At 51.1% G+C, this 21,983-nt stretch overlaps 1 protein-coding gene across 8 annotated transcripts in view; it reads left to right on the top strand.

The window, feature by feature from the left end:
- RFX2 (regulatory factor X2) overlaps nt 1–21,983 on the top strand; it is a 53,121-nt gene that overhangs the window by 394 nt on the left and 30,744 nt on the right. The window contains exon 1 of one of the 8 annotated variants that reach the window (XM_066574170.1): nt 3,594–3,647. The exons of 2 other annotated variants lie outside the window; for them this stretch is intronic. Coding sequence is in view for 3 of the 6 variants with exons in the window: in XM_066574171.1 (XP_066430268.1) it covers nt 20,909–20,951 (43 nt within the window). In the remaining 3 variants the exon portion in view is untranslated. Of the gene's footprint in view, nt 1–3,593; nt 3,648–13,307; nt 13,371–20,775; nt 20,952–21,255; nt 21,416–21,983 lie in introns of those variants that run through there. 5 more of the 8 variants (XM_066574175.1, XM_066574171.1, XM_066574167.1 and 2 more) reach the window with 5 other exon arrangements.

Genomic DNA, 21,983 nt, shown 5'->3' with positions numbered 1-21,983 from the left:
GCTTCATACTGATGTCATCTCTAGGGCTGGTGACATCACACAGGACACTGGAGACCCCCCTTCCCTAGTACTGGTGACATCACACAGTGCACTGGATAGCCCCTTCCCTAGTACTGGTGACATCACACAGGCCACTGGAGACCCCCCTTCCTTAGTGCTGGTGACCTCCCACAGGACACTGGAGACCCCCCCCCTTCCTTCCCTAGTACTGGTGACCTCACACAGTGCACTGGAGACCCCCCCTTCCCTAGGACTGGTGACTTCACACAGTGCACTGGAGACCCCCTTCCCTAGCACTGGTGACATCACACAATGCACTGGAGACCCCCTTCCCTAGGACTGGTGACATCACACAGTGCACTGGAGACCCCCCTTCCCTCCCTAGGACTGGTGACATCACACAGTGCACTGGAGACCCCCTTCCCTAGTACTGGTGACATCACACAGGACACTGGAGACCTCCCCCCACCACACTCCACACTAGTACTGGTGACATTGCACAGGACACTGGAACACCCCATCCCCCAGTACTGGTGACTTCACGCAGGTCACTGCAGACCCCCTTCCCCACCAGTACTGGTGATGTCACATAGCACACTGAAGACCCCACACTAGTACTGGTGACATCACGTAGGATACTGCAGACCCCCCACTGGTGTCACCTCTAGTGGTACTGGTGACATCACACAGGACACTGGGGATCACCCCACTGGTGTCACCTCTAGTGGTACTGGTGACATCACACAGGACACTGGGGATCACCCCACTGGTGTCACCTCTAGTGGTACTGGTGACATCACACAGGACACTGGGGATCACCCCACTGGTGTCACCTCTAGTGGTACTGGTGACATCACACAGGACACTGGGGATCACCCCACTGGTGTCACCTCTAGTGGTACTGGTGACATCACACAGGACACTGGGGATCACCCCACTGGTGTCACCTCTAGTGGTACTGGTGACATCACACAGGACACTGGGGATCACCCCACTGGTGTCACCTCTAGTGGTACTGGTGACATCACACAGGACACTGGGGATCACCCCACTGGTGTCACCTCTAGTGGTACTGGTGACATCACACAGGACACTGGGGATCACCCCACTGGTGTCACCTCTAGTGGTACTGGTGACATCACACAGGACACTGGGGATCACCCCACTGGTGTCACCTCTAGTGGTACTGGTGACATCACACAGGACACTGGGGATCACCCCACTGGTGTCACCTCTAGTGGTACTGGTGACATCACACAGGACACTGGGGATCACCCCACTGGTGTCACCTCTAGTGGTACTGGTGACATCACACAGGACACTGGGGATCACCCCACTGGTGTCACCTCTAGTGGTACTGGTGACATCACACAGGACACTGGGGATCACCCCACTGGTGTCACCTCTAGTGGTACTGGTGACATCACACAGGACACTGGGGATCACCCCACTGGTGTCTCTTCTAGTGGTACTGGTGACATTACACAGGACACTGGGGATCACCCCACTGGTGTCTCTTCTAGTGGTACTGGTGACATCACACAGGACACTGGAGATCCCTCCCACTACGGTCCCCTCTAGTGGTACTGGTGACATCACACAGGACACTGGAGACCCCCCACTGGTGTCCCCTCTAGTGGTACTGGTGACATCACACAGGACATTGGAGACCCCCCACTGGTGTCCCCTCTAGTGGTACTGGTGACATCACACAGGACATTGGAGACCCCCCACTGGTGTCCCCTCTAGTGGTACTGGTGACATCACACAGGACATTGGAGACCCCCCACTGGTGTCCCCTCTAGTGGTACTGGTCACATCACACAGGACATTGGAGACCCCCCACTGGTGTCCCCTCTAGTGGTACTGGTGACATCACACAGGACATTGGAGACCCCCCACTGGTGTCCCCTCTAGTGGTACTGGTGACATCACACAGGACATTGGAGACCCCCCACTGGTGTCCCCTCTAGTGGTACTGGTGACATCACACAGGACACTGGAGAGACCCCCACTGGTGTCCCCTCTAGTGGTACTGGTGACATCACACAGGACACTGGAGAGACCCCCACTGGTGTCCCCTCTAGTGGTACTGGTGACATCACACAGGACACTGGAGAGACCCCCACTGGTGTCCCCTCTAGTGGTACTGGTGACATCACACAGGACACTGGAGAGACCCCCACTGGTGTCCCCTCTAGTGGTACTGGTGACATCACACAGGACACTGGAGACCCCCACTGGTGTCCCCTCTAGTGGTACTGGTGACATCACACAGGACACTGGAGACCCCCACTGGTGTCCCCTCTAGTGGTACTGGTGACGTCACACAGGACACTGGAGACCCCCCCCTTCCACTGGTGTCCCCTCTAGTGGTACTGGTGACGTCACACAGGACACTGGAGACCCCCCCCTTCCACTGGTGTCCCCTCTAGTGGTACTGGTGACATCACACAGGACATTGGAGACCCCCCACTGGTGTCCCCTCTAGTGGTACTGGTGACATCACACAGGACATTGGAGACCCCCCACTGGTGTCCCCTCTAGTGGTACTGGTGACATCACACAGGACATTGGAGACCCCCCACTGGTGTCCCCTCTAGTGGTACTGGTCACATCACACAGGACATTGGAGACCCCCCACTGGTGTCCCCTCTAGTGGTACTGGTGACATCACACAGGACATTGGAGACCCCCCACTGGTGTCCCCTCTAGTGGTACTGGTGACATCACACAGGACATTGGAGACCCCCCACTGGTGTCCCCTCTAGTGGTACTGGTGACATCACACAGGACACTGGAGAGACCCCCACTGGTGTCCCCTCTAGTGGTACTGGTGACATCACACAGGACACTGGAGACCCCCACTGGTGTCCCCTCTAGTGGTACTGGTGACATCACACAGGACACTGGAGAGACCCCCACTGGTGTCCCCTCTAGTGGTACTGGTGACATCACACAGGACACTGGAGAGACCCCCACTGGTGTCCCCTCTAGTGGTACTGGTGACATCACACAGGACACTGGAGACCCCCACTGGTGTCCCCTCTAGTGGTACTGGTGACGTCACACAGGACACTGGAGACCCCCCCCTTCCACTGGTGTCCCCTCTAGTGGTACTGGTGACGTCACACAGGACACTGGAGACCCCCCCCTTCCACTGGTGTCCCCTCTAGTGGTACTGGTGACATCACACAGGACACTGGAGACCCCCCCCCCCCCCCCCCCCAGTGGTGTCTCTTCTAGTGGTACTGGTGACATCACATAGGGCACTGGAGACCCCCACTAGTGTCCCCTCTAGCAGTACTGGAGACATCAGTGAGGGTCTTCAGTGTCCTTTGAGGTCACCTGCAGTCCTGCTGACATCAGCTCAGCGGTGCTACCAGTGAGGATCCTCTGTGTTGCAGATGTCCCCTCTCCTCACTGAGCTGGTTGACGTTCCCCTCGTGTTTTGGTTTCTCGGCCTTCTTGTGTTGCCCTTGGATACCAAACATCAGAGCGGCTGTCACCTCCTGGCAGATCCTAGAGCTGGATTGTGCTGCGGCGACGGAGCACTGTACTAGGAGTGTAGTTTGTAGATGGCGCCGGACTGTGCGTCCTGTTGTAGAGTCTTTCCGCTGGTGTTGTGGGAGACGGGGTCTACAGTAGTAAGTCATCAGCTGGTGGTCTGTCCAAAACCACCTAGAACTAATCCTGTTTGGGGTCCGCTACAGCTGCCGATTTCTGGTTTGAATGATGTCCTTGTGCGGCCTCATCATACCGGATTATACATCGTTGGCTCCTTCAACCTTCACATTTGTGATATGGGTGAGGGCGGCTGATCGGTAAATAAACTGACCGATTGGCGAATAAGCCGATGATGGTTTCATGCTGCATATGATGATTATCATTTGTGATCGGCCACAGTAACACCGGGAGATTGTCCTCTATTTTTGCTGGCTTGAACGATGTTCTTGAATATGATCGTTCCGTGTAAGGGGGGGGGGGTGGTCTGTATTGGGAGCGATCTTCTGTAGCGGCCCCCCTACCAGGGTGCAGAGGAGCCACTTGGCATTCTTCTGAGATGGTTTCTATAGTTACTATTGCCTGGACTTTACAAATTTAATCTGTGGGCTGCGTTTAGTAGTCGTGTACCTGACGTCGCTCCTCACTTGTCTGGCAAGAGGAATGTAAAGGGTGGTTTTTTTTTGTTTTTTTTTTTTAAAGAGACTGCCCCCTACTTTTTCTCCAGTGAGTTGAGTTTATGGGTCGGAGGTAAGTGAAAGTCTGGGTGTTACACGTACCGGTATCGTCGCTGCAGTGTGTTAGGTGGAGCTGCTAAGTAGATCTCCCATCATAAACTTAGAGCAAGTGGATCACTTAGTGCGCTGCCCAATGCTCTGAGTGGCGGCTTCCTGCATTAAGGCGTCATGTCTATGGGCAGGTTGGATTCCGCCCATGGATCCGACCCTGCCCGCGGCCAAGGCCATTTTTTTTTTACCTGTCCGGGTACTGTGCAGGTCTTCTCCGTCCCTGTCCCGATCTTCCCTCTTCTGCACAGCGGATGGAAGCCGTCCGTGCGGATCTGCAGCAAACTGGAGCATGCTGCAACTTGTTTTCTGGACCGAAACGTCCGCAAAACAAATCCGCATGCTTTAATGAATTTGAGGACACCCATGTATTCCTAGAGGCAGCTTGACTTGTGGATCTTGTGTGCAGGTCACCCGCGTGGATCCTGCAAATCAGATCCGCCCGTGGACATTGGGACTAACAGCAGGGAGGTAAGTATAACACATCCCCGGGTCACCTACTTTTAGCCCAGACACTTACCTTATAGGGCTACTTGCCTTATTGTGGCAGATGCCCTGTAACTTTCATTGCCACCATGTATATTTGAAAACAATAATCCCAACCTAATTGCCCGGGGGAGGAAAGGGGTGGATTTCTGTCTGTTCTGTTTTTGGAGCAGATAGATGGAATTAAAACAGCAATAACCAAATCTTGTTTTTCCCCATTGGTTTCAAAAGAACAAAGCTTTGTTTGGTTTCCACTTTTGTTATTAACTGAACAAATGGCGCCGGCTGCGGTGCTATTCGCTTAAAATAACGAAAATGAAACGGAAGAAAACTGCAAGCTTTCCATTCTTTTTTGAAAACCCACTGAAATCAACGGGAAAAAACCAGATTTGTTTATAGATCGGTGTTTGTGACTTACTGGTAACGTCCGGCTTTTCATCACCACTTATTAGGTCTCGTTCACACTGGATACAAATCGCATGTATGTGAGGCTGATGGTTTCCAATGGGTTCTTTCAGGCTACAAAACATCTCATGTGAAAGAACCCATTGGGAACCATGAGCCTCACGTGGATGCAGCCTAATGATCTAATCGGCTTCATCCTACAGTCCACATCCTCGCTGTCACGGCCTTTCATAAACCGGGGCTTAAGGCCCATTTAGACACAACGATTATCACTCAAAAGATGTCTTTTGAGTGACAATCATTGTCATTTACATCGATCAAACCTTGAGCGATCACCTTGCGCTCCGGAGGATGCAGAGAACAAGTTGTTCCCCGCTCTGAGCACCCGGCTGTTATACAGTTAAGCCCTTTGAGCGGAGGATGCAGAAGACAAGCGGGGTGGCCCCGCTTGTCTTCTGCATCCAGCTGTTTTCTGCGCTCTGTGCGGGGTATGAAGAACGCAGCTGGACCGCTCTGTTCTTCATACCCGTCCTGTTATCAAGGAGCGGGATACAGCTGAAACAATAGTATCATTTGTATCCCACTGTAAATCCCTGATAAGGCTCATTGTCGACTTTTAGCATGCTGAAAGACAACGATGAGCGACGGCTTAACGAAAACTGCCCGATGTCAGTGCGGTTACACAACGATTATTGCTCAAAAGACAGCTTTGAGTGATTTTTGAGCGATTAATCTTGTGTTTAAATGGGCCTTCAGATGTATAGAACATATTTATGGGACATGTCAAAACTTTCCTGAATTTCTATGAAATCCTACCTTGGCGTGTATTACATGCACATACATGCTAAGATAGTACATGGCAACGGGCGGCACGCAGATATAATGCCACTGCGCGCTGGCTGCGTGCCACATGCATATCTCTGTCTGCACGCTGCGAGATACAGCCGTGGCAGCCCGGCTGGGTATAGACTCTTACTGTCGCTTTACTTACACTTGGAGACTGGTGAGCTCGGAGTTCCTGGGGGTCCGTATTCTGTAGGCGTCTGCCTCACCGACTGGCCATCATATAAATAGTGGACCGACTCTTCTGGTTTTCTGTATATTGGACCACTCCTCACTAGGTTATTTTTGAGTGGTCTCACACCTTGTCTTGGGGGTCCACCCACTGTGATCAGCAGAAGGGTCCCTAGAACCTCATGCCCCTGCCCCACAGGCTGCTGTATCAGACTGGTATAACGCAGGAGAAAGTCTGATGTAAGCCAGAAGTGCTACGGACAGATAGAAGCTGTAGGCCACTTAAGATACAAACCTGTTTCTTTTCTCGTTTTTTCTCCAAAACACAACAGCATTTTATTTCTGCATTCTTGTGGCTTTTTTTCCAATGCATTTTTACTTTTAAATACGTTTAGTGCGAACAAAAAGTCTTAAAAATCCCATGAAAACTGTGTAAAAAGTCCAAAAATCTCTAACAAAAATGCTTCTTGAAAATGGATATTTGTGATGTTTTACGCCCCTCAACCCCTTCCTTTTGCAAGCTGAAAAACATGAAGGAAGCCTGGGGCGTCCTCCTCCATATCCTTCACGCTTTTTTATTTATTTTTTTTAATGTAGTGTTTTTAGTGAAAAACAAGTTTTTCTGCTGTTTTTTTTTTTTTTCGAACTTTTTTTCTTGTCTAAAAACTCCCTGGCTGATGGCTGTAAGTCAATGAGAATATAAAATGCTGCAAATGGTGACTGTTTTAATTTTCTTATTTTACTGTGATGTTGTAATCTTGGAGGCCATTCACAGCTCCATATACATGCAGGGGTGTAACTAGTGCCCCAGCCACTGCTGCAGACCCCTGGTGTCGGGGACTTGGCACACAGATAAGAGTGGGGTATGCATAGCAGTACTCAGAGTTGTAGCGAATTTCCCACCGCTGCGCCGTCCAACGAGGGTGGTAACGCCTTCTATGACTGCTTCCCGCTACACACCGTGGGTCAAGGAATGTTAGAGGCCCACACAACTTTGGAAATGACTGTCCCATCCATGTGGCGCCCCCTATTAGAATTCCAATAATTCCCATCACCTTGGCGGTGTTCAATCTCTCCCACACCATATACCGGTGCGGGGGTTCCAAAGCATCATGTTGGATAACGCCACTTCATAATCAGTCTATATACTGCTATCCCGGGACTTCTGGCACGTCGGTGTATATTGGGGCCAAGAGTGGACAGCGACGTGTATCCATGGGGCTGCATGTTGGAGGGGGGCTGAAGGGAGAACAAGTGAGATGTCCAAGTCCCCGCGATCCGGCCACTATGTGACTGATTATCGTCCAGGGTAAAGGGCCCTAGGTGTTCTGTTGTTGCTTGCAGTCTGCAAAGCGCCTATGGAGAGCTGGTGTCTATCGCTATATGGTCTCAATAGTCAAGATAGAAGAGCGGCAGCAGATACGGTGCAGACAATTTAAAAGTCCATTTTATTCCTCAATGTTAAAATCGGCAGCCACGTTTGGACTTTGTTGGTCTTTATCAAGCTTGACCGGCAAAGTCGAGACGTCGCTGCTGATTTTAACATGGAGGAATAAAATGGACTTTTAAATTGTCTGCCCCATATCTGCTGCCACTCTTCTTTCTTAATTATTGGGACTCTCTACACAGAAGTATGGGTTCTGACTTTTGAGTGGTGGTTGGCTTGAAATTGGTGTGCCGCTATCTATACAGATTGGAGGTGTATTGCTGTATGGTGGTATTGGCTCTATGTGGTCATGGTGTGGCGGTGGTTTTTGGTCTTTGTATAGTGTCTTTTGTTCAGTTAGGCCGGTCACATCTGGGCTGGGGTATCCACCTGGAGGTTCTGTTGTAGATTCGGCACAGAATACCGGAAGAAATGGCTGCATTCAGCGCCTATTCTACCGGTAAAATGCTGGGCAGAAACCAAACTGACCCCATTAGAGTCAAAGGGGGTCCTTTACTGCTGTTCATTTGTCATAACATTGATCAATTCGGCCGCAGGGATTCCCCCTTTCCTGCTCCCCGAACAGAGAAGGAACCCCCCCCCCCCCCAACGGAGGTGTGAGACCACCCTCGCTGCACTTCCAGAAAACAGCTGTCATGACAGGGACTTGTCTGAAGTTCTGATTGGGGGGGTGCTGAGACCCCCAGGAATCGTTTCAGTTATTGGGTCAGGACTTCGGACTGTCATGGCAGCTGTTTTCTGCAGTGCAGTTACTGTTTTTGAGCTAAAACGGTCTACTGTTACCTCTTCTTGAAGGGTTAAAGTCCCTGCGGACAGATATTTGTTTTCCCCAAATTTACAGGCTATAAAGCTCCTCCGCACCACCTGTATCCTGGTGCCTCCAGGCGCTATTTAAAATCCGCCGGCATCGCTGTGTTTTCATATTTAGCTGTGGTCTCCTTGGTTCCCGCACTAAACACTAGGGGACTTCCTATGAACCTCGCTGAGCAGAGACCCCTACTGGTAAGAGGGAGGCATGACGCCTCCCCCTTAAGCACATTCAACATCTAAATCCGACTGTGGAATTTTCTGCCTGGCGGAGCGGCTGCATATTTTTATATTGGACTCCCCGCTGCCTGCTTAAAGGGACACGCCGGACGGATATCTGCCGTCCAGCTGCCTTCAGAGGGGCCAAGTAAAATGTGTTACTAGCAGCCGTGACCTAATTGGCATCGCCCTGCAGACGTACCGCACTTTACTGACAGTTGTAGAAGTTCTCAGACGGAGGTTTATTTCTTGTCACTTGGTCCGGTGAAATGTCATTATTGATGGTTTCCTAATACTGAAGGCTTAGAGAGGGACAACCCACTGAGCTGCCTTCCTGGTTCAAGGCTTGTGACCTGAAGCGCCAGTTTACTGTGGCATTGACCTTGGGCGCCTCTCGGGCAGTTTCTGTGCCTACCCAGAAATCCATGCCATTTTCGGATGTGATTATACATAAATGTTGGTCCGTGGTCGCTGCGTCCCCCTTTCAGAAGAGCGCAGCGGTGTAGCTGTTGAGTCACTACATTTTTATGAAGATGAAGCTTGCACCAAATTTTGCAGCTTTTGTATGCAAAAAAAGTGATAAATCTCTTCATTCCTGAGAGACTTTCCTTGAGAGAAATCTTCAGTTTTGTGGTCCAGTGATGGCGGATATCCATGCCGTTGCCTAGCTGACCCTCTACAGTCGCTTCTACAGAACGTCACAGAAGTAGATGGGATCTAGTCCTACATGGACTGAACTACATGCTGCCAGATAAATCATGGAAAGAGAAGAACGCTTCAAGTTTTTAATACACCTATGAGATGATCGATGTGACGCCAAACGGCCTAAAACAAGGCGCCTGTGCTGCAGGGGAGTCGATAAGAGGTTATACCAGGACAGATTCCAGCTATACTTTCTTGCCTCAATCGCGTTTTAGCAGAACGTTGTTGTAGGCTACTCTCAGAAGGAGCAAACATTTTTGGGACCTGAATACTGTCTTAATGGGGTCATCCAGATCGATCTTTAAGCCCCTTGTGGACTTTCCTTGAAGGCCCCATTGCTAGAAGCTAGCACCACAAGCAGGAGAGTGGAAGAGACCCAAGCCTTCTTTATCCGGGCTCGCACAAGTGTGTCCATATAGCATATTCTGTGTGCATGGAATATGCTGCACCAATCTCCCATAGGCGGCCATGTTACCGCTCATGTGACTTGTGAGAAATATGCGCACAAGAAAAATCCTAGCATGTTTTTATCTGGGTGTGTGTAACATTCATGGCGATGGACCGCACACTATCACTGCTCACTGATTGCGTGCCGTGCGTGTATATCTTGAAGCCTGCACGCTGTGGAAAAAATGAACCTCCATTTAGACGTCTCTTTCCACCCTAAAGTGTCTTCCAAGTTCCATATGTCTTGGGTCAGAGCTCTCCCACCATTGTGTCAAACAAATAAAAAACTCGAGCTCCATACCTTTAGACCTTGGAGAAAACGGAACCACTTTGTCCACTTTTGTGGTCCAAATAAAGGGAAGAAAAGTTTTGTAAAAGGTTTGAAGCGTTCTCTATCAAGCTTAAGAAAGTGGAGAGCTTTCACCACCAGCCTCCTTCACTGACCGCTATGGCAGTCACCGGGGCTACTCTAGAACAGAACAACAGAGCCGCCACATTGTCCTCTCGTCACAAAACATCGTGGACTAGTCTAACCAGGACCTTGTGTTTGGGGGTAAAAAGTTCTCCGTGCCGTCCCCCTGAGTATCTGCTTATCTGGCATAACTCCCGTGGTGCAGTCATGGAGGAGGACTTGATAAAACCAAATTATGTCCCATTTAAGTGGGACTAGAGTCTTCTAAACAACTGATGGAGCGAGGACATCACCGCTAAGGCCGTTGGCGCTCGTGCAGAGCGTTTGGACAGGCAGGGATCACCGCTGTATCACGGGCTTCTCGCTCAGCACTTCACCTGCTATGTGAGCGGGGAGCGTTTACACGCAGTGAGAATCCCACGATCCAGTGATGTTTTTTTTTGTGATGACTGAAAGTCAGCAATTATAAGGGAAGGCGTGGTAAACTATGTTTTTGCATTTACCCTGGACGATTATCGCTCAATTTAGTTAGTTTTTAATGAATTTTGAGCAATAATTGTCCCGTGTGAATGGCCCTTCAGTGCTTACCAATAACTTAGCTTCTAGGAATCTCTCAGACAACACACTTCTGCATCTGCTTCACTGTGCATGCTGGTGCCCGGGAGGAGTCCTGGACTTATCTCCCATAAGTTAGAACTCCCTTCTCTACATAGTGCGCCTTCAGAAATCGAGCTAGCTACTTTGTTTCCCTGAAAAAAAACCCACTCTATTTATAAGATACTCTCTTATATATTCATTTTTGCCACAAGAGGCACATGGTCTTATTTCCAGGGGGTGTCTTATACTCACCTAGTAGTTGCCATTCAGATCTCTCCTGCGGGGCTGCGGCACTCCGGCGGGCTTCCGTGTAGTCTTCAATGCAGATGGAGCATCTCTTGTTGGTGACTGGGCTTGAATACCCTGCCTCCAGCAAACGATTGCTCTGATTGGTTCAGTAAATGGCTGTGATTGGTTCAGGAGCACCACCCCAGTCAATCAGAGCTGGCGCTCGAACCAGTCAAAGCAATCGCTTGCTGGAGGTGGGGTATTCAGATGGCTCCTGCTAGGTGAGTTTTAAAGTAATGCAGCTAGGGCTTATTTTTGAGGGAACACGGTGGCAGCAAGCTGATTGTTTAGCGGACACTGATGTGCACACATATATTCATTAATGGATATCACAACCCGTCCGATACAATTCAGATAATTGGTATATATTAAAGAATTGCTGTGCATGCAATTCCCTTATGTTAAAAAAAATAAATTTAAAAAAAATTGTTTTGGACTTTTTATGTTTATTTAGTAAGCAAGAAAGTTGATATTAAAATTGAGAACATTTTGGAAAAAAAATAGAAATTTTAATTTTCAGCTAAAGCTCCCAGCTCTGCTACTATCTATTGGTTAGTAGAGTCCCCCCTGCTTTGGTTGTGTTCACCTCATCCTAAATTTACAGCAGAAGACAGAGAATACCAGTGAAGAGCCCCTGGTTCTATGCCTTAGTGTTATGTCCCGTGAAGAGCCCCTGGTTCTATGCCTTAGTGTTATGTCCCGTGAAGAGCCCCTGGTTCTATGCCTTAGTGTTATGTCCCGTTATCCAAACAGGCGCTGCAAACTCTGAAGTGTTATAATGTAGAGGGGTGTGGGATCTCTAAAGGGGTTGTCTGAGAAGTGTTTTTTTTTTCTGTTTATTTATTTTTTTGTTTGTTTGTTTTTGTTTTGGGGTTTTTCCCACAAGCCCCGAAGTTGGGTCATACGCTCCTCTGGGTCTCCCTGTGGCTAATTTGTTTACAGGCTGCAGTCGGCCTGTTTACTGGGGCCTCACAGGCTGCTGCAGCCAATAGAGGAGCTCAGCACTCAATCACCGGGCACGGAGCAGCGTCGCGGCAGATCAGGGAGTGTTTGAGTAGATGACTGTTGATTTTGTGGCATGGGGAACATGGTTAGAAAATCTGACAGCCATTTACTTTTCTATTGGGTAACTGCATTTTTCCCAAACTCACTTGTTAACTTGATGCAGAGTTTTTTGGGGGGATTTGATGAGTTCTCTGTGGCTCGTTGCCCCTCTGTGCTCTGAACAATCTGTTTAGCTCTCGCAGCTGAGTCACAGGCCTGGTTCTCATTAAAAGGAAACTTGTATCAAGGAAAAAGTCCTGAGAAACTGCGTAGCGTTAGCCGACACGTTCATAAATGAGCGTTCATGATCTCATTGGATGTGAATGACTGCAGTGCGTGTTCTAGATGCTGGAATATTCATGGTTTTAGTCTCGATTTTTAAAGTTTCCCATGTAGTGTTATGTCACAACGTGCTCTTATTACAGAAGATGGGAATATTAAACTATCCATATATAAAGCATCACTATAAACTGTATGTGCAGAGATTTACATTGTAGAATCCGGAGCAGGCGTCCCCCTCTTGGTTCCGCAGCACTTACCTTCCATAGCATGCTATGAAAAGGCACTTTTTCCTGCATAAGAGTGGAAATCAAGTGCGATTTAAAAAAAAAAAAAATAAATAAAAAATTTTATTTTTCTTTCCCGCTTGTGGAGGGGAAAAAAAATCACAGCATTTTTGGATGGTTTCTGCAATTGACATTGTGGTAAGGTCGCGGATTCCGTGTTATCACTAGGCGATGACGCAGATAAAGCAGTTTAAAAAAATAAATAAAAATCTGTACTGCGTATGTCCGACGGCCAGCCGCTGAGTCCATCCACAGTGCAGAAGAAGAAGAAACAGAATGACAGGTTCGTGCAGACGCCGGCCGGGAACAGGGTCGGATTCCGCTGCAGGCTCCTGCATGCGGAATCCAACTCAGTCGTGTGCAGCCGGCCTAAAGAAAGTATCTCTCCATTACTTGAAGTGGTCACTGACTTTTCAAACAACTTGCAATGCTTATGTGATATAATTGGCAAAAGTCCTTTTTATAAGGCACACAAATATGCAGGGCTCTTTTGTTCTGCAAATCGCCTAGGGGTCTCCTGGTACTGGTGCATCTTGTCTCCACAGGTAAATATGGGTGGAGACAAGGTGACGCCCACAGGCAGGGATTGGCTGCTGGAGGCTGTGACTTTACTCGATGTGCCGCCATCCGCGCTCTTGACACTGTAGGTAAGTCTCTGAAGCTACGAGTGTTCCCCCCCCCCCCCCCCCTCCCACAACGCAAGCTTCCCCCACACCCCGCTGCTGTGGCTGTCTTGCTCCTCTTCCAACACCACCGCCCATGGCAGTGGAAGTCTTCCTTCTATGCCGCTGCTTTTAGTGTTCCCATAAGGCCACACATCTGTGGCTGTGAGTCATGTGCGGCGGCTTTAGTTGCAGCCTCGCAGTAACTGTCCCCTGAGCAGTACTCCCAGCGTTTCCTCCTACTCGGCTGTCTGCGAACAGCACTAATTGGTCCGCTGGCACAGTGCCCGGCACCCTGCCATGTCCACTCACTGCATCCTGCAATCTTAGCACTGATGATGAAGTCTCACTGTCTCCGCTGGCCTTCGCGCTGTAGGCTGCAGTGTCAGTTTGCTCCCCATGTGGCGCTCAATGGATGGACGCTTTGATGGATCACCGCCTCAGCATGACTGTTCCCGGCGGCCTCACATGGCTGGTGGTTCTGGAAGACCCCAATGTGCTCCCCGCTACTGTCAATCGGTTCCCTGCAATGCAGCCAATCTGCAACGAAGGGGCCTGGCCGGGGCGTTACCTGCAGCCAAACCCTTAGCTTCCGGTGGAGACAAGATGCACCAATATCGGGTCTCCATTCTAATATGCTGTCCACTGTCTGTTGTCAAGTGATACCCGTCTCTAGTAACAAGACTGAGAACAGGAAATAACAGCAGGCTCCTCCCACCAGCTCAGTCTTCTGAGGACATGGTCAGATATGTTGTTCTTTATATACACATGGCAGTTTATTCTTAAAGGGGTTGTCCGGCCATAAACATTAGGTCTCATTACTTCTGTTTGCCAATTTCCATGCACTTTGTAATATACATTGTGCATGGAAAATGAAGCAAACAGAAGTTTTGGACTTACCTGAAGGGATGCCCCCCCCCTGTGTTGCTCCTCCGTCGTCCCTGGTTACCACAAGAATCTTCTCTTCTTGTCGGGCCAGCTCTTGTCGGCGCGGGAACGAGCCCCTTCTCATCCGCGCACGCGCAGTTCTTCTTTCTGCAGCCGGGACCGATATACGAGCTCCTTGTGTGCAGGGGGAGGAGGATGGAAGAGCCTCAGAGCAGGAACTGAGCTCCCGCCCCCTCTCTGCCTCCTCTCCGCCCCTCTGCACTATTTTCAATGAGGAGAGGCGGGACGGGGGCGGGGCTAAGGTCCGAGAATTAGCCCCGCCCCGTCTCGGCTCTCCCCATTGCAAATAGTGCAGAGGGGCGGAGAGGAGGCAGAGAGGAGGCGGGAGCTCAGTTCCTGCCCTGAGGCTCTTCCATCCTCCTCCCCCTGCACACAAGGAGATCGTATATCGGTCCCGGCTGCAGAAAGAAGAACTGCGCGTGCGCGGATGAGAAGGGGCTCGTTCCCGCGCCGACAAGAGCTGGCCCGACAAGAAGAGAAGATTCTTGTGGTAACCAGGGACGACGGAGGAGCAACACAGGGGGGGGCATCCCTTCAGGTAAGTCCAAAACTTCTGTTTGCTTCATTTTCCATGCACAATGTATATTACAAAGTGCATGGAAATTGGCAAACAGAAGTAATGAGACCTAATGTTTATGGCCGGACAACCCCTTTAAGTCATCTGAAAGTGCAGATACACTTTAACTAGTTAATACTTCAAGGGGGACTCTGGGCACAGAATAACAGCATTTTAAAATCTTATGGCCATCACAATAAGTCAATAAGTAATTCTGTAATGGGGTTGCTGTATCTGGTCTAGATGCTTTCTTCATGTTCTTTCTGTCATGTGACCCTCCACCTGAAAAATATCTTCACTTCCTCTATCCTCTTGTCCTCATCTGCAACTTCCTCCTGTCCATGGCCTCCAACATCCTGTGAGCAGTGCATGATGGGAGGGAAGTGTCCAGTATCTGGAATGGGACCTAAGAGTCTGGTGTATCTTGATGCCACCGGAAGCTAGGGGTTTGACAGGGCTTTCATGGAGCCCCTGTCACACCCCTAGCTTCCAATTTGGTCAATACCTGAAGGTCCCTTTTCAGCCTGAAGCGCCGTGGGATGTAATGGGATGTCACAGAGGAGTGCTGCATTGCAGTTAGCCACCTGTCCCTCGGGTCTGCTGCGGTTTCCTCCCTGTTGTGGACATGCAGTCAGCGGGGAAGGAATGTCCCATTGTGTGCCGCAGCGCAGTCAGGTCCCTGCTGTTGTCCAGCAGTGTAATGCCGCTCACGTTCATACAGTGACCCCCGCCGCAGTGTACTCCCTGGTGCCGAGCTGACTGTACTTAACACAGATGAGATGGGGTGGGGGCGCTGCCGGCAAAGCCGCTTGACTACATTCTGCAGTCCCCGAGGCCGACCCCGCTCTGCGCTTTAACACAGAGGGGGGGCTCCGTCGGTGGAGAAGGCACTTATAGAAGTGCCAGTGCGCGCCTGCAGCGGGGGCCGTGCATGGCAATAGAGGGATCTGAGGGTCCTTTCCGGTGGCCCAATGTGTGGCTACTGCTGGGGGGACGTCCATTCATACTCGGGGAGCTGCTGGTGATGAGGGGCGTGGATCGAAAGACTGGGAACTGCTGTATTAGCTTAGTGGACTGCCAGGACCTGCAGCCCAACCTGTTTTGCAGCGAATAACTGTTTGGGGGCGTGGCTGCCCACAACAACTTGTCTCCACCAGGACTTCCTGGTGGCGTCAAGATACACCAGTACAGAGTCCATCTAGGTGAACAGAGGGGTGGGTGGGTGTGCGTGTATGTGTGTGTGTGGGAGGGGGCGGGATTACTTGGATTTGCCCCTCTCCCCCACTTTAAGGATTTCCATGTGTCCCTGACAGTAAATGTCCAACCCCCTCCCCATGGCCTAAATCCGGGACAGGATTGCGTGCCGGTGTCCTCTTGTCTCTTCGTGTACGGCTGTATATGTATTAGATATACTCCATGGTGATGAAAACTCATTACTTCCGAAATGTTTAATTCATTAGGAGGATCTTGTAACGGAGACCTGACTACTTGGTGTTCCCCCAGGCTACAAGCATTGTGACGTCTGTCTATACATTAAATATTCATTGCAGCTTCGGCTTTTATTGTGCATTATTTACAAGCGGTGATGTTGGGTTGCTTCCCTCGTGTTATGTTGTCATAACTTAGATTGTGTATTTGCAGAATGGTATATTGCTCCTTGTAACTCCTATAGAACGTGCATCCTGCGGGATTGGTTTGTGTTTTTTCACTTACTGGTTTATGTAGTTTTACGTTCATGTGAGCCTTACTGAATTGTGTATCGCGCGCATAATACAGGTGAATTGCTTCAATGAAAGTACATTGGTTCTCATTCAATTCACAATTCCGAATATTCTATATCCTCCCTCCTTTCACCCCCCCCTCGCCTTGTCTGCCTTCCTTTCACCCCCACCCCCGCCTTGTCTGCCTTCCTTTCACCCCCCCCCGCCTTGTCTGCCTTCCTTTCACCCCCCCTCGCCTTGTCTGCCTTCCTTTCACCCCCCCTCGCCTTGTCTGCCTTCCTTTCACCCCCCCCCTCGCCTTGTCTGCCTTCCTTTCACCCCCCCCCCTCGCCTTGTCTGTCTTCCTTTCACCCCCCCCTCGCCTTGTCTGTCTTCCTTTCACCCCCCCCCCCTCGCCTTGTCTGCCTTCCTTTCACCCCCCCCTCGCCTTGTCTGCCTTCTTTCACCCCCCCCCCCCTCGCCTTGTCTGCCTTCTTTCACCCCCCCCCTCGCCTTGTCTGCCTTCTTTCACCCCCCCCTCGCCTTGTCTGCCTTCTTTCACCCCCCCCCCCTCGCCTTGTCTGCCTTCCTTTCACCCCCCCCCTCGCCTTGTCTGCCTTCCTTTCACCCCCCCCCTCGCCTTGTCTGCCTTCCTTTCACCCCCCCCTCGCCTTGTCTGCCTTCCTTTCACCCCCCCCCCTCGCCTTGTCTGCCTTCCTTTCACCCCCCCCCCTCGCCTTGTCTGCCTTCCTTTCACCCCCCCCCTCGCCTTGTCTGCCTTCCTTTCAACCCCCCCCCCTCGCCTTGTCTGCCTTCCTTTCACCCCCCCCCCCCGCCTTGTCTGCCTTCCTTTCACCCCCCCTCGCCTTGTCTGCCTTCCTTTCACCCCCCCTCGCCTTGTCTGCCTTCCTTTCACCCCCCCCCTCGCCTTGTCTGCCTTCCTTTCACCCCCCCCCTCGCCTTGTCTGCCTTCCTTTCACCCCCCCCCTCGCCTTGTCTGCCTTCCTTTCACCCCCCCTCGCCTTGTCTGCCTTCCTTTCACCCCCCCTCGCCTTGTCTGCCTTCCTTTCACCCCCCCCTCGCCTTGTCTGCCTTCCTTTCACCCCCCCCCTCGCCTTGTCTGCCTTCCTTTCACCCCCCCCCCTCGCCTTGTCTGCCTTCCTTTCACCCCCCCCTCGCCTTGTCTGCCTTCCTTTCACCCCCCCCTCGCCTTGTCTGCCTTCCTTTCACCCCCCCCTCGCCTTGTCTGCCTTCCTTTCACCCCCCCCCTCGCCTTGTCTGCCTTCCTTTCACCCCCCCCTCGCCTTGTCTGCCTTCCTTTCACCCCCCCTCGCCTTGTCTGCCTTCCTTTCACCCCCCCCTCGCCTTGTCTGCCTTCCTTTCACCCCCCCCTCGCCTTGTCTGCCTTCCTTTCACCCCCCCCCCTCGCCTTGTCTGCCTTCCTTTCACCCCCCCCCTCGCCTTGTCTGCCTTCCTTTCACCCCCCCCCCTCGCCTTGTCTGCCTTCCTTTCACCCCCCCCCCCCTCGCCTTGTCTGCCTTCCTTTCACCCCCCCCCTCGCCTTGTCTGCCTTCCTTTCACCCCCCCCCTCGCCTTGTCTGCCTTCCTTTCACCCCCCCCCTCGCCTTGTCTGCCTTCCTTTCACCCCCCCCTCGCCTTGTCTGCCTTCCTTTCACCCCCCCCCCCTCGCCTTGTCTGCCCTCCTTTCACCCCCCCCTCGCCTTGTCTGCCCTCCTTTCACCCCCCCCTCGCCTTGTCTGCCCTCCTTTCACCCCCCCCTCGCCTTGTCTGCCCGCCTTTCACCCCCCCCTCGCCTTGTCTGCCCGCCTTTCACCCCCCCCCTCGCCTTGTCTGCCCGCCTTTCACCCCTCCCCCCCTCGCCTTGCCTGCCCGCCTTTCACCCCTCCCCCCCTCGCCTTGCCTGCCTGCCTTTCACCCCTCCCCCCCTCGCCTTGCCTGCCTGCCTTTCACCCCTCCCCCCCTCGCCTTGCCTGCCTGCCTTTCACCCCTCCCCCCCTCGCCTTGCCTGCCTGCCTTTCACCCCTCCCCCCCTCGCCTTGCCTGCCTGCCTTTCACCCCTCCCCCCCTCGCCTTGCCTGCCTGCCTTTCACCCCTCCCCCCCTCGCCTTGCCTGCCTGCCTTTCACCCCTCCCCCCCTCGCCTTGCCTGCCTGCCTTTCACCCCTCCCCCCCTCGCCTTGCCTGCCTGCCTTTCACCCCTCCCCCCCTCGCCTTGCCTGCCTGCCTTTCACCCCTCCCCCCCTCGCCTTGCCTGCCTGCCTTTCAAACCCCTCCCCCCCTCGCCTTGCCTGCCTGCCTTTCAAACCCCTCCCCCCCTCGCCTTGCCTGCCTGCCTTTCAAACCCCCCCCCCCCCCCCGCGCGCCTTGCCTGCCTGCCTTTCGCCCCCCCCTCGCCTTGCCTCGTCCGCTATGCTATGTCATTACATCATACTGCAGGAGCGATCAAAGCATCACAAGTTGTTGTCCCCTCTGAAGACTAAAAAGACAAATAAGATCAATAAAGTTTTACTAATTGTTAAAAAAAAAAAATGTAATGTGGAAAAAAAACCTTTTGCCATATTTACAATAAAAGAATCTAAATAATAAAACAAAATACATATTTGGTATCGCTGCGTCCATAAAAGTCTAATCTATCAAAGGAACACATTATTTATTCCACACGATGAATGTTATCAGGAAAAAAAAATTAAGAACGCAAAGAAATGCGCAGTTTTTGGTCACCCTATCTCCAAGACAAAATGCAATGAAAAGTGATCAAAAAGCCATATGTATTCCAAAATGGTCCTCTCGCACAAACATGTCAACGGAAACATAAAATTGCGGTCAAAAGATGGCGGCAGAGAATGAAAAAAAAATTTGTGTTTGAAAAAAAAAAATACAAGTAGTAAAGCAAAAAACCTGTTTGGTATTGTAGTAAACGTACTGACCCATAGAATAAGGTTATGATGTCATTTGTGTTGCAGTTTGTGCGCCGTAGAAACAAGATACTCAAAGATGACGGAATTTCATTTTTTTACCATTTCTCTGTACTTGCGTACTGAAAATGTAAAAAAAAATTTTTTATGGTACCATTTGAAAAATACAACTCATCCCGCAAAAAACAAGCCCTCATGCAGCGACGTCAATGGATAAATAAAGGAGTTACGAGTTTTTTTTGCAGGGGAGGGTTTAAGAGGGGGGAGGAAAAAAAACAAGAAAAAGCTTGGTCACTGAGGGGTTAAGGTGCAAACAGACATAGTCATGAAGGCTAACTTGACACAGGTGAGCACGATACGGTGCCCTGAATATCGCCAACCATGTGAAATCACTGGGGCTACTGAGTCTTTCCCCATAAAGCTTTATACCTGTCTGCCCCATTACACACTGTCTGCAGCTCTGACAGCAGGCTCCAGCTCACACTGTCTGCAGCTCTGACAGCAGGCTCCAGCTCACACTGTCTGCAGCTCTGACAGCAGGCTCCAGCTCACACTGTCTGCAGCTCTGACAGCAGGCTCCAGCTCACACTGTCTGCAGCTCTGACAGCAGGCTCCAGCTCACACTGTCTGCAGCTCTGACAGCAGGCTCCAGCTCACACTGTCTGCAGCTCTGACAGCAGGCTCCAGCTCACACTCCCTTTAATGCAAAGTTCTGCTTCTTCGTACATATGCTTGTACAATACTTCTAAACTACTACAAAAATCTCCTAATTGCATATTCATAATAGTTTCTATTTACATTATAAGTTGGACTTTTTTTTTCTAAGACACAAATGAGAGGACGACCCGGGGGGTTATTGTAGCGCAGCATATATACTTGATGTGCTTTTTTTGGGTTAGAGGAAGTGTGGAACCCTCACAAACGTGTGGAGAACATACAAACTGCATTCAGATCTGGTCCCTGGTGGGACTGAGCCCAGGACTCCAGCGCTGACCACTGAGACTACTGGCCGGGTCTGCAGTACTGCAGGTCATGGGTTCCATACTAAGAAGGCCTTGTACACGGCAGCGCTTGAACTGGCGAAGTGCAATCAATGTGCTGAAGTGTTGAGCCTCTCTGCAGACCTGCATGATGTCTAATCCGCACCTCTCCTCCAACATGTCTGAGCTTGCGTCCTCTCGCTTTCTTCCTTCTGACATTCTTGGCATTCCTGGTTGCTACACAAGGCCTGATTATTGGGCCCGCAGACAACCCCCGGCGAGAACACCACATTAGCATTACAATAATTGTAGCTAAAGATGGCGTACGCCCCGTCGTGGCGAGCGATGTGTAGCTGCGACTAATTCCGCAGTTATTAGGCCTAAAATGTGATTGCGCTGAACATATGGAGATAATCCGCGGCTTCCGAAGAGTTACTGAAGCAGGAGGTGGTAAATGTAACTGTTGGTGCAGGAGAGGGGCAGTGACAGCCGGCCGCTACCCGAGGGTCTCCATTCCTAATGTCACAATAAAAGGCGCTCCAGATCCGCCCTGCCGGCTCTCTGGAGCAGTTGCTCCTTAGATGTGCTAATCTGGTAATACATTGCAGAATCTCCCCCTCCCGCCTGCTATAATAGATGACACATTGCCTAGTTAATGGTAGAAAGCAGAGCGGGAGGGGAGGGGGCGGAGGAGCGCCGGATTGTTTAGTTTGGGATGTAATCTGTGCGTTGCCTGGCAACCAGATCATGGATACGGGAGTGGACTGCAGTTGCTCCTAGCAACCGTTGTTTGCAGAGTAACAATCTGGAGGAAAGCAAACAGAGCCAAGCATGGCCGTCTGGGCTGGGGAACATCTGCATCTGTTTTCCTGCTGATTAGACACGGCTGACCTCGGCGCAGCGCTACGGAGGTGTGTATGGTTAATTACTAGATGCTGTGATGCTCGCTCGCCCAGCAGAAAGTAGCATTTTTATTCCACTTTTGTGCATTCTTAGTAATTAGTGCCGACCTCCGCTGGCCGCTGAGCCCTCTAATGGACATCATCTGTCCTCTGAGCACCGACTCTCCTCACAAGGCAATATTCTTTAGTTTTCCTACTTCACCAATGTGAAAAACACTTCAGTTTAACCCCTAAACAGCTGGCTGATGCGCAGATTGAAGGGTTTGTGGATTGTGCGTTTGCTACAAACGTAACAGAAGAATGTTTCCGCGAGGATTGCTAACGATGTCTCCGTAGGTTCTGGAGGGATTGCTATTTGTTTAGCATTGTCCCTATGAAAAAACCCATTCCCCAGAATGTCCTTTCATTACAGATTCCATACAACGGCGTGTCTATATTGTGATAGACGGCTTGTGAGGCGCCATATAGGAGGGCGCCCAGCCAACTACTAATCTGCCACAAAGAGTTGTAGTAACTAACATTTAGCCTGACTCTTGTGGTCCTAATAGTAGTGAAGACTCTAACGGCCACTGAAAGT

Source organism: Eleutherodactylus coqui, chromosome 7 (genome assembly GCF_035609145.1).
Source record: "Eleutherodactylus coqui strain aEleCoq1 chromosome 7, aEleCoq1.hap1, whole genome shotgun sequence".
NCBI lineage: Eukaryota > Metazoa > Chordata > Amphibia > Anura > Eleutherodactylidae > Eleutherodactylus > Eleutherodactylus coqui.
Note: the sequence above shows the minus strand (reverse complement) of the source record. Positions and strands in the feature narration are given on the sequence as shown.